This window comes from Cotesia glomerata, linkage group LG2 (genome assembly GCF_020080835.1).
Source record: "Cotesia glomerata isolate CgM1 linkage group LG2, MPM_Cglom_v2.3, whole genome shotgun sequence".
Taxonomy (NCBI): Eukaryota; Metazoa; Arthropoda; class Insecta; order Hymenoptera; family Braconidae; genus Cotesia; species Cotesia glomerata.
In genome coordinates, this window is record NC_058159.1 from 8,013,171 (window position 1) to 8,030,936 (window position 17,766).

Here is a 17,766-nt window from a genome sequence, read left to right on the forward strand (position 1 = left end):
TCCCATTTCCTTTCTATATCTTTCATCTCCCACCCTCTAGTTTCAAAAAATTCTTTCCTCTCTGCTTCCCAGCCCTCTAATCCTCTTCCCGCGTTTATCCTTTTTCTCATTTCCATTTTACACCTCCATGGTAGCAGCCCCCCTCCCCCTTCTATTCTTTTTTCATAACTCCATGCTCTCAACCCTGCCCTACCTTCCAGTAAATCCCTTTGCAGCTCTTCCCTCACCAGATATCCTGCTACTCTCCTTGACACCCCCAGGACCCACCTTAAGTACCTTTCCTCTAGTTTCTCCATCTCTTCGCTGCCCTTCAATCCCCAAATCCCTACTCCGTAGCTGATCACCGACCATATCAATTTATCAAATAACCACAGCCTTCTGCTCCAATCTTTTCCAAACTTCCTCTTTCCTATTCCCCAAACTTGTCCCATAATCCTAGCACCTTTCTTGACTCTTTCTTTCACATGCTCTCCTTGATCTCCATTGGCCTTTATCACATACCCCAGATATATATATATATATATATATATATATATATATATATATATATATATATATATATATATATATATATATATATATATTTATTCACCTCTTCAATTTCTTCGCTTTGCCACATCCATGTCACTTTCTTTCTCCTCCCACCTCCCTTCCTGCACCTCATAACTTTTGTCTTTTTTACGTTCACTTCCAATCCCTTCTTCTCCACATACCTCTCCAGAGTTCTAATCATTCCTCTCATTTCGTCCTCGTCTTTCGCCAGCAGAGCAACATCATCCACGTAAGCCAGTGAGTATAACTTCTTGCCCCCCATCAACTCTACCCCTCCCCATCTTCCTTTTTCCAGCTCTTCATCCAGGTCCTCCATAAACAGAACAAAAAGCAGCGGACTCAGCGGACATCCCTGTCTCACACCTTTCTCCGTCCAAAATTTTCTTCCGCTATCCTTTCCAACTCTGACTTTTCCCCATGTCTCCTTTAATACCTCTTCACATCTCTTCACTAACCCTTCCCAAACTCCTCTCTTCCTCAGCGCTCTACACAACTTCCCTCTGTCCACCGAGTCAAACGCTGCTTTAAAATCCACGTAAAGAACTATCGTTTTGCTTTTCTTTTTTGCTATTTCTTTATTGATCAGATAGTTCAATACGTAGATATTATCCATCGTCCCCCTTCCTCTTCTGAATCCAGCCTGACTCTCTCGTAGAAGCCCCATTTTCAGAACATCTATCCTCATCCTTTTTTCTAGTATTCCCACGTAGACCTTGTACGCCGTCTGCGTTAAAGTGACTCCTCTGTATACATCTACTTTACTTCCCTCCCCTTTTTTCACCATAGGCACCACTACCCCTTCTTTCCAATTTTCTGGCCAGCCCTCTCCCCTCCATACTCTTTGACATATTCTCCATAATTCCATTTCTATCTTCTCACCTCCATATTTCCACGCCTCATTCGGGATTCCATCTTCTTCTATTGCTTTATTATCCTTCAAACTTTTTACTGTTTCCCTTATCTCCTCTAGCGATATATCCCCTTCCTCCTCCTCCATCTCGTCTCTCGCATCTCTTTCCTCCTCCACTTTCCTACATTTCCTCTCTTCTGTCCCTCCAAGCAGCTCTTTAAAGTAAGCGTCCCATTCTTTCATACTTATATCTTTATTTATCTGTTTTCTTCTTTTTCTTCCTTCATTTACAACTTTCCATACTTCCCCTTCACTTCGTATCTTTTTTATCCATTCCTCCCATCTCTCTTTTTCCTCTCGCACAGGGTCTTGTATCTCTTTTTTTCTCCCAAATAGAGGTCCTTTTCCACTTCCTTACTCCTAAACTTCTGGAGCGTTTTTATCAAGTTAATTTTTTCTTTCCTGCATTCCTCGTCCCACCAACTTGATTTCTCCGATTTCTTCTCCCTAATTTTCTCCGTCACCTTAATTGCCTATCTCGCCTTCTCTTTCAGCTCCTACCAGTCCTCTTCCACGCTTCTTTCTACTCCATCCCATTTCTCGAACTCCTCAAATTTTCTTATGCCTTCTTTCGACCATATTCCTCTCGTTGTTCCTTTAACAGCTCTTTTTCCTCCTCTTCCACTCCTTTCCCACTTTACTCCAATTCCTGCCACCACTGGCATATGGTCTGATTCTACTCTTTCCTCTATTTTAACCTCCGATATCTTTTCCTGTAACTTATTGTTGGAAAGTACTAAATCAATGACCGAGCAGCCCCTTTCCCCTACAAACGTCCATTCTCCTTCTTCGTCTCCCTTAATACACCCATTCGCTATTGCCCAACCTCTTTCACTCAGGAATTTGCACAGTTCATTTCACTCTTTGTTTACCACCTTATCTTTCGAGTTCCTGATTTCTTCACCATCTTCTAAGATCAGCCCACCCTCTCTTCTTGTCCGTGCATTAAAGTCCCCTCCTATAATCACTTTTTCATTGACCTCTTCCATCCATCTACCCATCAACTCCTTTTTCCTCTCGAAATCACCGTTTATATAAACTCCCACCACCTACCACCACTCATTTCCCAATTTCACCTCAATTTCTGTCCATCCCTCGTCACTCACAATGTTTCTTCTACCTGTTTCAATTTCCTCTTTCACACCCACCAACATTCCTTCTTTCGCTCTTACTCTTCCTTCTTGCACCCTTGCCTCCTGTAATTCCCATATGAAACCCCTTTTCCAGCTCTGTTTTATCTTATCCCAGCTTTTCTTATCCACCCAGGTCTCTATTAGTACCACAACATCCCACTCTTCCAACTTCTTCCAGAAGTCTTCATCCTTGTTTTTTACTCCCGCTACATTCCAGAAGCCTACTTTATACATTCTCCTGTCCTCTGCCTTAACTTTTCTCCCGCCCCCTTCTTTTTCATCCCATTCTTCCTCCCCTTTCCCCGCCACTTTTCCTTTACCCGTTTCCCTCTCCATTTTCCAACCTTCCCCCGACTCATTCCATAGCCTCAGTTCGTCGTTAACCCACATCTTCATGTATCCTACTTTTACCCTCTTTCCATTCTCTCTCTCTTTCCTTGCTTCCTCCATTATCAACCTTTGTATTCTTCTTTCTTCTCTCGTGAGATTGTCTTCAATTCTTACTTTTTCTCCTTTCAATTTACTTTTTGCCATCATAACCTCTCTTTTTTTCTCTAACCCTTCCATTTATATTAGCACTAAACCTTTTTCTTCCTTATCAATCTCTCCAATTTTCCTCATGTTTCTTCTGCCTCCTTCAACTCCTATTTTCTCCCAAATTATCTCGATCTCTTGGCTCCATTCCTTATTTCTCTGCATCTCTACACCTTTGACAATAATATTCTTCCTTCTCACCTCTCTTTCCTGTCTTTCCACGCTTATCTCTAAGCTTCTAACCCTTTCTTCCGTCTCTTTGCATACCATCAGTCCTTCCTCTTTGAAAACTGCTTGTCCTTCCTGGTTTCTCCTTTCCGCTAGCCTCTCTAACTTTTCCATCCTTTTTGCCAGCTCATTCGTTCTCGCTTCGTTCGCTTTCTGACCCTCCAACCATATCTTTTTTAGATTTTCTCTCTCCTTTACACCTTCTTCCCTCAGTTCGTCAACTCTCTTGCTCACTTTTCCACATTCCTCTTTAATTCTATCTCCTAGCTCTTCCAATTTTTTAAGAATCTCCTCCATTTCAAGTCTTTTTTCGGGCGATTTTCCCACTAACCTACTCTTCTTAAAACCTCGCTTTCCTCCCAGCCCGCTCTCATTCTCAACATACTTTCTTCTTCTCTATATTTCCTCTTTCCACTTATCACCGCGTCTGTTAAGTCCCCTACACTCCCTGTCTTCCCGGTTAGAAACCTGTTTTTAAATTTTCCCGCTTGCTTGCTTTCCCCACTAAACATACTCCCTTATCTACAATCCAATCCTACCTTGCCTACTGCCGCAACTTACTCGCGCTGCACTTCACCAATCTCCCGTAACTCGCCTAGCGCTTCCTTCGCACTCCTCCGGAGCCCCTCTCTGTCCCCTCACACCCCTTACCTACAACCCCGCAAACCTAACCTTTCAACCTTCCTGTCTTTTCTCTAAAAAATAACCACCTTTATACAACTCTCCCCTTCTAACTTTATTATTACCACACTACCTCTCTACACTACCCTTACTTCTACCACACCTAATTTTAAGCTACGTATTTTCAACCCGCTTAAAACCCCTAAAAAAAACTGCACACTAGTTTGCACACTCCTTATCTAGCGTCACCGGAAACGGAAGTCCAATTGTTAGATTTCTGTCGATTGCCATTTTATGTATAACAAGCTTAGTAATCTGTACATTTTATAAAAAAAACTAGCGGACCCGACAGACGTTGTCCTGTACACACGTCTTAAATTTAGAAATTTTAGGAATGAGCTTGTATAGTTAAAAACATCATTAGTTAACAATATGCAATGGGCATTCCTCAATAATTAACATTTTCGTAAATATAAGCCCATTCTGATTTTATACTTATCGAGAGCTTTCATTTGAGTACCCACATGAATTTTTTCATGTATCTTATCTATATGATATTTATAAAATATATGAAAAGTGCATGTGGGTACTCAAGGTCAACAACAATTAATAAATAAAAAATTAAATAAACATTTTCCCGTGGACTTAATTGTGAATCTAATCCATTCTGGAATCCACCGGAAGAAGCACAAAAAATTTCATTAAATTTCATTAAATCCCAACTTGGACTGGGATTTAAACCCAGAACCTCCCGATTACATGTTGCCTGCACTTTAATTTTTAATTTTTCTATTTTTTAATATTTACGATTTTGTTTTCAAATGTTTTTTTTTTTTTTTTTTTTATAAACCATCTTTTAACTATAACGTACAAAGGAAAATTACTAAAATCGGTCCAGCAATTCATTTTTATAAATATAGATATAGATTTTATACGGCGATTGAGTATTCTTAAATTTTCTAATTTCCCACGCAATTTTCTTAATTTTTTCTTTCATAAGAACCTTCTCCTGACAATAACAAACTCATCAAAAAAAGAATTAGTGAAATCGGTCCAGCCGTTAACGCGTGATGGCATGACCAAGGAAAATAGGGATTCATTTTTATATATATAGATTAGTAGACTACCAAAAATCGAATTATTTACAGTTTTGATTATATTGTCAAATTCGAATTTCCAATTCAAAAATTTTGTAATCGAAAAGTTTTCTCGATTCTTGATTTAGATATCATTTATTTTTTCTGAATATTGCGATAAAATAAAACTCTATTGATGCAATCAAACTAAAAGATCTGACTCCAGAGCACCACTGCGTCGTTCTTGAGTTCAATTTCTTAAATGGGTCAAAAAGGCTAATAAAAATTGAATGTACTAAAAAGTAATTACGAAACAAAGTCATAAAAACAAATTCCTAAAATTTAATAATGTTAGTATCGGGTCTGTTTTGTTTTATGTAATAAAAATTAAAAAGTAACTCAAGTTGACGAAACTTTCTCGTTTGCGTGTAAATTTAAAAGCAAATTTCTTGGCTATTAAAAAGTTAAATTAGCATCTTTGATGTAGCCTAAGTTCAGATAATAATTGTTGTAATGCAACTTCCTTTTCGACGGTAAGATATTAAGGGGTGGTGGTTATTGTAGAGGCGAATTAATTTAAGTAAGAATGTTTAAAAGTCAACGAATTAAGTATGATTATGAACCAAACGAGATTGGTTTAAATGAATTTACTCAAGTAAGTAATTTTCTGCAAGTAATTGGCACTTAAAAAAATTCAAAAGGCAAACAACCAGTACAACCCTCCTAAGTCTTTTTAATTTAGCACTTGTCATCATTGGGAAGTTTGAAGTCTTGTGTCAGTGGGGTCTACCGGCACGACGACGACGCTTCTTGTTCTGCTCACTCTCACTGAATTTAATCCCTCAAGATCAAGAGTACACAATCTGTAATCAAAGAGGAACATCAGAGAGGAACATGATTCTAAGGATGAAGAACATACATCTACTATTTGGGTTGCTTAAATCTTTCTTCAACATAAAAATTTTCAATGTTCACAGTGATAAATATAATAATTATTTCAGAGGGTTCGTGTTTACTTATGTGAAGTGAAGTACTGAAGACGATCCTGAGTAAAGACTATACTAAAAGAATTTTTTTCCAAACAAATCAACTAACATTTCTCCGTTCGCTTACAAGTACAGTTGAAACAGTTTTGAACTTCTTGCATAAATCTTTCTCAGCTAGTTCGTAGTTATGGAAATACCAGGTGTTAGATAAACGGCTTCCTTATCCTAAAGTTATGAAACCACAATCTTAAGTGTGCAATTTAAAAATTGAACCGTATTCAAGTTATGATGAATAAATAATTAATATCATTTTATTTTTAGCATAACTTCTAGCTTCAATGTTTTTTTTTTTTTAATTGGACATTAATTGAAATAAAACTATTTTAAGATGTAAAGCACGAAAAATCATTGATTTAATAATTGTTAAGTTGTTAAGGAATAACAATGAATTCTATAGTAAAAGATTTTTTCGTAAGCTCTACCCTTTTTAATAAAATTTATTAAATTTTGAGTATATATTTTTATTTTTAAAGAAAATCACTTATACAAAAATAAAAAATGTGAGCTATTACATTATAATGAATTTTGCTGGAATAATTAATAGCAATTTATATTATATAAAATAAGAATTCTTAAACGACTTTTAAAGTCAAAATCAGTTGATTCACAAAAAAATTTAAAACTTTTCAAATATTTAAAAAGTTGACTTATTTATTGTTCAAGAAGCATATTAGCCGGAAAAATTCTAAATCAGTAAATTAGGAAACAGTCATGATCACAAGGAAAAAGAGTGGTAGTGATAGCAAATAAGATAGTAGGTTATAGCAAAAATACTGCCATAATTCATAAAATACAACATTTCTGAAACAGTATAAGAAGACGCCTCTTACGAAAAATATCAGATCTAAAAATGCCCATATATAGTTCAATAACGTACCGCAATAACAGAAATTGGCTTTTGCTTCGCTTAGACTACCGGAAGACTTTCAAGATAATCTTTTTCTCAATGTGACAATACATGTGATGTGAACGGTCTCAATGATCCTCGGCGGCCCACCCGCCGAGAAATAGGTAGAGTACTTCAACCCCGAATTTTTTTTATTCTTATCCAACTGGTTCTTTTTCTCAAATTCTCAACATTCACAGCCCTTAACATCCAATAGTCAGCCTACTATTACCCCCCTCAGTTATGTTACGAGGACAATATCTAATAAAAAAAAACCGGGACGAAACGAACTTAGAGCTTTAGCCTTTTGTGTAAAATCTTTTTGGAAGGAGCATTCACGTTGCTCTCAACTTTTCGTCGTTCTACTTATCTTGGATTCATATATGAATATGAGGTCGCCTAAAGTTAGCTATCAAATTGTTTTATGGTGACATTTATTAAATGGAATGAAAGTTATTACAAATTTTTTATATTTTTTATGCAAATTGTTACTGATAAATTCTAGTTTTTCTGTCAACAATCATCTATACAATGGAAAGAATAAAGTTTTTTTCTTTTTTAATCTAAATTTAGTATTATTGAAAAAGTCTTGACCTAAATTTCTGCTTTTTCAAGGTTTTGTATGGTTTACAGTAATAGTTAATTTATTTCGATAAGTTTTCGGAGTGTTTATAAATAGATCCAAATTTCGCACTCGAAAAAATTCGTTTATTATATTTAGTTTATGTGAATGTCGCTTTTTGCCAAACATTAATCCACATAATTAATAGCATAAGAAAAATTTTGTGACAGAGATTTGATATTATTAGAAAGGTATTGACATTAATTTATACCTTTTCACAATTTTGTGTATTTTTTGTTAAGTTTTTGAAGGAATTTGAATAATTCGATTATTCTATTAATTTATTCCTTGACATTTTCTATTAAATTATTGATAATTGATTCCGTCATAGCAATGTTATTTTTTTAATTTACGTAAAAATTGTTCAAACTATGTATATTATAATCAAAAGTATCGAAAATTCATTGAGCCAAAATTATTTATTTATGATTCGTGACTGATGCAGGTTGCTAGTGAATAACATCATTCATAATTATTTCAACGAAATGGTTTACCGTAAAATAAAAATTCATGTAGAACGAAGAGTAAATTATTCAACGTAAAATAAATAAAATTTTTCCTATCTGAGCAAGTAGTGACTCATGTATCGGCAGTGATTGTCAAGCAAGCGATGTCGTTCAATGTTCTCTAATAGATTCATTAGAGGGTTGCGCGTACTCTGAGTGTATCGCCGGAGTGAGAGTGTGTTGAATCTCTGGGTCTGGGCGAGTACTTAGCTATCCAGCTCGTCAGTATATAACTATCCACCCTGTGAGTGCGGGTATATCGCCCAAATCAGATTATCTATCGGTAATCAATATCCAAGCTATTCGGCGATTAGCACAGGCGTCAGGACAGCCGGGTTGTTTCGCCTCGGACCACGTACCCTTGGAATTAAATCGTTTCCTGTTAGGGATAGCAAAATTTGGGCTGTGCGGTAGCCCACTGAATTTCGTTCAGCTCACGTAACCAACCTGATTTAAAATTCTTCATCTCTAATCAAGATTGATGAAAGACTTAAACTTTACTGATAATAGTTTTAATGCATTATGTCTTATTTCAACCATAATTTTGAGATAAAATTGCTTATCTAATCTCCGTTGAAGATCTAGATTTTATTGATTATGATTTCGTATCATAAACATATACTTAAACTGTCTCTTTGTGATACTGCACTGAAAAAAAAACTACTCAATTTAAAAGCATGTTCTTGATTCAAGATTTTTTTGTATTGAAACTCGTTTTGAGTAGATTTCACAAAAATATAACTTTCCGACTCAAGTTGAGCTGGTTTAAAAAATATATATGGTTCAAACGTATATTTATGCATGTATAATAATTTAAATCTCTAAAAGAATTTATTATTCTTGCTTCAAAAACAAGTTTATTCATTCAAAATATCACAAAACTTGAAAAAAAAAAAAAAAAAAAAAAAGATTTTTCTTACACTTATTCGGAACGTATTTGAGATTTATTTTGGTAATATAGAAAATAATAAAAATTTGAGAAGTATAAATATTCTTGAAACAAGTCGGTAATTTCTTGAATCAATATTACCGCTCTTGATTAATTTAAAAGAAAGAAATTACATTTCAGTAACTCAAAACTAAACTGTAATATTTGCATAAAGCAGCTGTTGATATAAATATTCATATATTTTTTATGAAACATTTATTTTTTTTACAGCAGTAGCTTCTTCCGTAATTTTCAATTTATGTATTTGAGATCGTTCCGTGCGGCATAATTTCCGTTAAAATTATGCACAGCCTGTGTAGCATTACATTGAAGTATTTTTAAAAAGTTTTGTAAGCTGAAAAATCAACACCATTTCACCACGCAAAATATGCTTTAACCTAATTAATTAATTAAAAAAAAAAAAAAAAAAACCATCATTTATTATAAACAGAATATTTTGTATCTATAATATTTACGATCAACTTAATTGCTTGTATCAAAGTATTGAGTGAATAGAGGAAGTCCTTACTCGGCTTCCTTTCATATTCCAGAGTAATTAGTATATTTCTCATTATATTAGCATAAACTACTTTGAGAAAATTAATTTAAACTTCTCACTAATTAAATAATTACCAAACTATAAGTTTGCGGAATCTTATTACATACATTAATGATAATAATAAGTATCACTCCAAGTAACTATCCGCGTGAATTTCATTTATTTAAAATTAATTGTGTAATAGTCTGAAGAATATGAATCATCTTTTATAATCTAGAACTCTATTATCCATTTGACCATCCTGATCTTCTGGCGGAGCTTTGTTCGCTTTTTTTCCACGTCTTGCTACCCATAATTTTCTGGGAAAGTTTACGATACCTCTGGAACAGTGTAGTACCTGTCACAACCAGAAATGTATGGTTTGTGGAGTCTGTTCGGTAATTGAACAAGGAAAGACGGCGAAGTTATATTCTCAGTCCTTACAGAGAGAACATAATGCCCCATTATTTCCAGCTCTTTTGTATACATAACCACAAGCTCCAAGGCATTTACTATTCTTAAGCCTATCATTTTTAAATAACTGTTTTTTTATATTCCCCGTAAAAATTTAGTAATAATAAAAATTTCAAAAATATAACAATAGTAATAAGTAATAACATATAAACTTTATAACATTTATTGAAAAATAAAGAAAAAATAATGATTTTTTAAAACAGGTTCGAGCAAAGCCATTATCGTAAAAAGTGATTTTACGGCATTATCTGTACAAACATTCTCCCTTTTCTTGACTTGAGCTGTAACTATAGGTAGTTGTACCACCAGATACATTTTTTTTAACTCACTTGGATTATTCCATATAATTCTGCGTCAAGTAAATTTCTGCCAGGAAGAGCGTACTTTCGGCTAGGAGAGCAAGAAAAGGATTTTTTAACATTGAAAAAGATTTTTTAATATTTAAGAAATATTTTTTCATGGTTTAGAAATCATTTCTTAGGCATCTTTTTTTTTTAATTTTTACTAGCATATGTGAATATAACTAAAACGAAACCCTTTTTAAGATAGTAATGAAAAACTAAACTAGCATTAAACATAAATAATTCATTACATCACAGAAATTTACATCTTAACTTAAAATATTTCAATTTTCTTCATTGCAGATCCTTCAGCATCAGATTCTTCTACGAACGAAAACTTCACTGAACGACCTCACCGTCGCAAATCCAAAAGCCATTCCCGAGCATCAACAATAGGCAAAGAATCGTTTTCAAACCGTGAAAAGAGTGAAACCAATGATGGTGTAACAGTCGATTGTGTTGCGTTAGTTCACGTCCCCGATCATTCTCCCACTGACTCTAACCAACCAGTTCGTCATCCTTCGCCTTACTACTACGGGGACCTTTTTAAGACTCTCGACCAACAGTCAAAGTCCCAGCTAAATCAATACCGAAAGAGCGTAAGTCTCGACGTACCGGGTGAAAAATCGCGAACCCCAGCACTTCCCAAAAGAAACTCCGTGGCCGGTGACGGCGGATCCTCTAGTCTTTCATCTAATCTTCAACAGCAGCAACCACAACCCCAACAACAACCGAGTCAAGATTTGGTAAGTTCCGCCGAAAGTGAGCATGCACTTCAATCCAAAAGCAACGAGATACTCTCATCGTGCATCATCACAGAGTGGGACCATACCTTGATGCCTCCACATCGTCTTCTAAGCCACGATTTACCAACAACAGTGTGTTTGTGCGTTGCTTCTCCTGACGAGGATGAGTTAGAGACGCCGGTAAAAATTGCGCGACATCAGGTGCGCAAGCTAAGACGAACACGTCGAATAGAACCTCAACAGCCGGTGCTGGTTGAGAACGAGTACGACGGTGAGACTGAAAAACCTGGAGACGAGGCTGACGGCGAAGAAGAAGCTGCTGATGTTGAAGAAGTTGAAGACGAAGAGATGGCTAGACAACGGCATTTATACGAAACAGCCTTCGACTGCAAGGTCAATCGTTCCGATGACGACCTGGATGATGTTGACAGAGTCACCAATCATCCGGTGCTGCACTCCCAGATGAGAACAAGCTTAATCACTGTTCAATCTAGAGCTAGTTCTTCTACAGAAGCCTCCAAGCTAAACCAAAATGTCCATTACGTAACCGTGCCACAGCAGCTTGCTAGCAAAGAACATCGGCGCAAAGTAGTTCTCCTACGACCTAAGCCAATACCTAACAGGCTGCATAATCCACCAGACAATATGTCGAGTTTATCTCAAGACATCGAATCCCTCCAAATAAACTCCGGAGACGAAAAAAGTTCTTCTCCGAGGAATCCTGCCCGCGAGTACACTCCATCGCCTCCATCCACTGCACCCTTGCCTGTTAAGTTTCGTGGTAATAAAGACCACCTTCTGTTGAATATACGTAGTGCTCCGAACCTTCCCTCACAGCCGGATCACCCGAGGTTGAAAGATATAAGACTGCCGGTCAAGTCATTAAGGGCCAAAGAATCTCCGCAGAGCAGCGAAGGCTGTATTATCGAGATTAAAAGTCGACCTAAGAGTTTAATTCAGGATAACAACGAGTCTAATAGTTGTAGGACAGACAAAGAACTTATTTTGGAATTCAAAGGCAGGCCGAAGGAAGAAAGACAACGGCCCAGGAGCTTGATTAGAGAGAGCAGACCTATCATGGAGTTTAAGGGTCGGCCACATGAAGCTGAAGGTGATTTGCCAAGGCCCAAAAGAGAGTTGGGACTCATTGAATTCAAGTTGCGCCAGGCTAGGCGCAGAATTGGGTACTCTAGCACTGAAAGTATGGCGACTAGTAGCAGTGGAGGCAGTATGGAGTCTTTGAGAAGCAGCACCAGTGAAGGCAACAGGTCAACGAGCAGCTCAGAAAGCAGACACAGTACTAGCTTGAGTTCTCACAGCTCTGATAGTGGCAGCACTAATTGTTTTCACCATCATCACCATAATCATCAACAGCCGGTATCGGGTTTCCTTACTTACCATGCGCCCAAGCTTCATATTTTGTCTCCGATTTCTGACAAATCGTCTCAAGAACCAGTGTCTGAAACCTCGGACAACAACCGGAATAATAATTCTCAAAAAGCTTCGCCTGAAGAAGCTACGACAGAAAATGTTCTTGTTAATACCAATACTAATACCAACACGATTACTAATACGAATGCGATTACCAACACTTTGAATGTAGTCTCTCCAACAGATACGTCATTCAAAAAACGACGTGCTCCGCAGAATAAGAATTTGATAAATTTAGCGATGCAATCGTCGTCTTCTGGTGACGCTGAAATTCAAGGATCGGATAGCGGAATATCGATAGAGTCTCGAGCGGGAATAAAATGCAAACCCTTTGGATTTCATGTCATCAAGTCACAAATGGATAATATTAATTTGGTTGATAATGAACCGGACTTATCGGATTTGCCGTTTGACATGCCAAAACTACGCAGGCGGCGGCTTCTTATGCAACAAGATGCGACGACATCTGGCAGCGCGACTAGTGTTGACCTTAGGGATCTTCCATTTGATATGCCAAAACTTAGAAGGAGGCTGAGATGCACACAAAGTACTGAATCCAGTGGTTCTCAAGCTTCTTCCAGTCTTTCTGTGCGGGACGTTGATTCACTCACTGTTATAGGTAAGCATTGTTTTCCTTGGAGTAAATATTTAACCAGCCGTCGAAACTCTTTTAGAAAATATTCTTAGAAGAGATTTATATTGGGAACTGATAATTAAAAACGGTTTAGAAAAAAATGGTAGAAAATACCATATATTGTTATGTATGTCCACATAAGAAATAGTATTAGTGATTACAAATATTTACGCAAATAAAACAGATTTGTAAACTATTAGTAATTGAAAATTCAACCATCAGACATTGTGACTGAATTGGTCAGTTTCCAATCGCAGTGTTAACATAAATTTGACTCAAGGTAGTACCGTGTCTTTGACGACGGGTTATAGAATATTTAATGTCAGAAAAATGATATCCTTGAATTATTTTAACGTCTAAACTTGATGTACGTGATTGATGCGGAAATTATGTATTCTATAAGAACCATAATGAGGGATAAGTAATTTGAAGCGATCTTTTTTTAAATCCTATTAACTTAAGTAGTTGATGTTCATTACTGTTGATATAAAGAAGACAGGTGACTGATTAAGAGCGTGGAAGTCAAGAAGACAAGACGTGTTATTTTATGAATATATCAACAGCAAGGTAGACGTTCGTGGATTATACTATGCTGCAGTGCATGTAGTTGCGAAAACTGTTGGTTAATAGATTACTGGAAAGATTATGATATCGGATAGAGTTAGAGAATAAGATTTATAATTCTTCGTAGTAAGATAATTAAACTACTACAGTAAAATGAGTCCTAATTATGTCTGTTTCTTAAAATGTTTAACATAAAAACTTGTTGATTAAATTAGATATTTTTTCTATTACCACAAATATTTTATAGTAAGGGAGAGGTGGTGCAATTGTATCACTCAACAAAAAATTGTTAAAAAGACTAAAAATTATTATTATTCTTTTTTTAACTCATTCAGAATGATGATTGATCAATTGGATAAAAGTTTCAGCTGTCAATCTTGTTCCAATATCAAAATATTTGGAATTGTTAAAAATACGCGTGAAACTTTTTTTTTGACGCTTCACAACTTTTTTAATAGCAATTTTTTTTTTTTTTGGTATTATGATGCGGGATTTATATTTATACTTTAAGAGACATATTAAGAATAATATTCAATAGCACTTTATATGAATATACCCATTTTTGTTATTGTTAATTGATTGTTATTGATAGTTCAGCGTGAGCGTCAATTGTAACACTTGAACGAGTAGCAATTGTAACACTCAGCTTCGTGTATGGGATCTGTGCAAACTGGATGCCCCACAAATCTACTCTGGGATAGCGTAGTTTGTTAATAAACTATAAATGTTTAGTAATTTATATTAAAGATCCGAATATATGATATACTGTAAGTTTAAATACTTGACTTTAAGAGTTAAAAAAGTATAGTAGTATGTATTAAGACTATATAATAAAAGCAATCTGATGAAAAATATCTTGCCCCTGCACTATGTTACAATTGCAACCCATGTGCGCCGCCATCTTGGGCCCTGACTTTAGTTGAATAAATTGATTTTTTAATTAGTTAATATTAATTTTTCATTCATTAACTAAGTCGGTTACATAACAGATACTATAAACTAACTTTCTCACTGGTTTTTAGTTTAATAATATCATGAAAATAACAAAAATAATGGAGAAAATAAAATTTTTTGTTACAATTGCACCACCTCTCCCCTACAGCCTTATTTCCCGTCGGTGTCTGCGTTTCAAAAATCAAAACTTTTTTAACATTATATCTCTCAGTTTTAGTAAAAATGAGGACATATTAAATCAGGATTCAAACACTAAATCTCTTAAAAATTAAATTTTGTTTTTGATGAACACTGACGGTAGAACTCTATTATTTTAATCATTTTCATAAGTTTAATAACAAATAAACCATTTTTTTCTAAATATTATCAGTATTTCAAAGGGTTGTCTTGTCCTATCATCTCCCAAAATAATCAGTATACTTCCGGAGATTTATAAATAATCATACTAAAACATTTAAGTATGTCGTAAAAGCTGACGGCTTACTGCTTTAAACCTCATATCTCATGTAGTATAAAAATATGAATCACATTTTATTACCTACATGGATAATATGGTTTAGGCAAACAAAATGCTCTGATATGAGGTACTTAAACATAAAGTGTAATCCGACTCATAGGTAAATAAATGAATTTATAATAAAAATATGAGATAGGGTTTAAATAAAACGACAATGAAAAAGGGAGAGACTTAAGAGATAGAGAGGGAAAGGGAAGAAAGGGTAACCATTAGAGTAATAAAAACGGCGTATTTTGGATAGGGAAAGATGAGTTGACATAAAATGAAGGCACATCATAGAACGAGGGAGAAACTCCCGTAATTCGATGCTGAGTGTTATAAACCTTCCAGACAGGAACTAACTTTATTAAGATGTACTTAACACCTGCGTTATAATAACTTTTGAGATCGAATAATTGTTATTATTTTATTAACAGTGTCTCGGTAAAGGCTTCGGCTATTTTCTATATAAATAATGTTTTTAATTTTGACAGCAAATGTGGAAAGTCAATACCTGGTGTTGGTTATTACAGGAAATATATACGGATATATATGTATATGAGTGAGGTTAAAGATAAAATTAGTTGTAGAATTAAGTTTTGCTGTGTAATATGCAAGCTCCGATACGAACCCCTGCCAATGTCGCACTTGGATTTGATGGGACTTTGAACACGTCACGTCTATCCGATGAATACAGGGGTGGTCCAAATTGCGAGTGCTCTAATGTGAACATCGAGTAAGCACCGGCCTACGGCAACAGACGCTCTAAATTGAGGGAAACTCAATGTCGATATGCGTAACAAGCTATATAATAATTATGCACGTTGTTGATGTTAAATTTTAAATTTTACTACTTCCGTCGGTTATAAGAAAAATCATTAAATTATATTCTGGAATTGTAAGCTTTTTTTCGGTTATGGTTATTATAAAAAATAAATTAAGTTTGGAAAATCCAAATGAGCATGCCTTAAGCGCTCATGTCATATACAAATTATTTAGATCGTAACAAAAATTATTCGTTTTTTTGTTTGAATTTTCCTGCGAATAGTATTATCCCCTCTGTAGGTCGAGCTAAAGAAAAATTTTAACCGATGATAAAACAGTTAGTAATTATACCATCATGTATGTATAGTTTCTGCTTGTTTATAGTTATTTTAATCTTGTTTTATGAAAAATAATATATATGGCTGCCAAAATCGCAGAAAAAGTCGCCGAACTGACAGTCGAAAAAAATTAACTGTATCGAAACGGAATTATTTTGACACGCAATTTTCACAAGGGTTTTGACGAACTTCCTAAGGAATAAAACAAAAAAAAAATTTAATCGTGAAAGTGATTTTTGACAAAGTTGTGGTGTTATCAAGCCCAGTGCTCCCGTGAATACCACGCTCTTATTCATTTAATTCATAAAAAAAACGAGTTTTTTCTGAGAAATCTTATTTAATCGATAAGAAAATTTTTTTAACGTGTTCTATAGTTATTATTATTTATTTCAGTATGCTTTTTATCCATAATTTTTTTCGTTTAAATTATGAAAATCACGTTTTAATCGAAATCACGATTTTTAGACGAGAGCAGAGCATACCTGCGCGCTTCGCGCTTAAGGCATGCAAAATGCTGTTTGATAAAAATAGTCAGTTGAGAATTACATTTTCACGATTGCTGGAAAGACTTATTTTTTTTTGTAAAAAAAGAAAACGAAGAAATTATATTTTAAAGAAAAATGGAAAAAATATTGTGCTTCTTAACTTTCTGAAGATACTTTTTGATGAAATAGCAGTTTTTTGAAAATGTCTCGGAAAATATGCAGAAAGAAATGAAGATAAAAGCAATTTAACAGCCGGTTCTCTCTTTTTCTCGCGTCGCACTCACTGCGAGAAACGGTACTATCCTTGTTGCACTCATAACTATAAAGCTATTGCAGTATTATGTTTTTCTTTTAAACAAATAAGAATTTCGAAAAAAAAAAACGCTCTGCTCCGAAATTGATAATAAAAAAATCTATTACGTAGCAAAGCGTTTTTTTCAACTTTCTTTTTCTCTAGGAAAGAAATACAAAGCTGCAATACTAGGAACCGGGTGTTAAGAGAAGATTGAATTTTCTGTAAAAAAAGAAAAATTTTTTTCTTCTTTTATTATTAATATATTGAACGTAATAGAATAAAATAACAGAACTTTTACGGATTTTACATAGTGAACGTTATAAGACTAACGAAAGATAAAAAAAAAACATTAGTGAAGAAGATTCAATATTGAAAGATTCGCTACAAATTGGTAGATGTTTTTTTTTTTTTTGATGAAATTGTAATTTTATAAAATGAAAAGAATTATCGAGAAAAAAATTTTATATTATGGCTTGATATGGTCATGTATAATTTTCGACCAAAGGTAGTGTTTAAAATTTCCGACAGATTTCGCATGATCCCTAAATTGTCTTGCACCGAGAGAGAAGTTTAAGATGTTTATTTCTAAAATAAAAATCATACATAACCACATTAAAAAAATTTTTACTGGTTTCGATTACAAAATTTCCTGATATGTCAATG

At 34.9% G+C, this 17,766-nt stretch overlaps 2 protein-coding genes across 2 annotated transcripts in view; one reads left to right on the plus strand and one right to left on the minus strand.

The window, feature by feature from the left end:
- LOC123259718 overlaps positions 1–17,766 on the plus strand; it is a 258,178-nt gene that overhangs the window by 217,740 nt on the left and 22,672 nt on the right. The window contains exon 5 of the mRNA XM_044720378.1: positions 10,699–13,191. Coding sequence (XP_044576313.1) covers positions 10,699–13,191 — 2,493 coding nt within the window. The remainder of the gene's footprint in view (positions 1–10,698; positions 13,192–17,766) is intronic.
- LOC123259723 lies at positions 2,952–3,982 on the minus strand. Its single transcript, XM_044720385.1, has one exon. It carries the CDS (start codon positions 3,652–3,654, stop codon positions 3,163–3,165), a length of 492 nt encoding a protein of 163 aa, XP_044576320.1. The 5' UTR covers positions 3,655–3,982; the 3' UTR covers positions 2,952–3,162.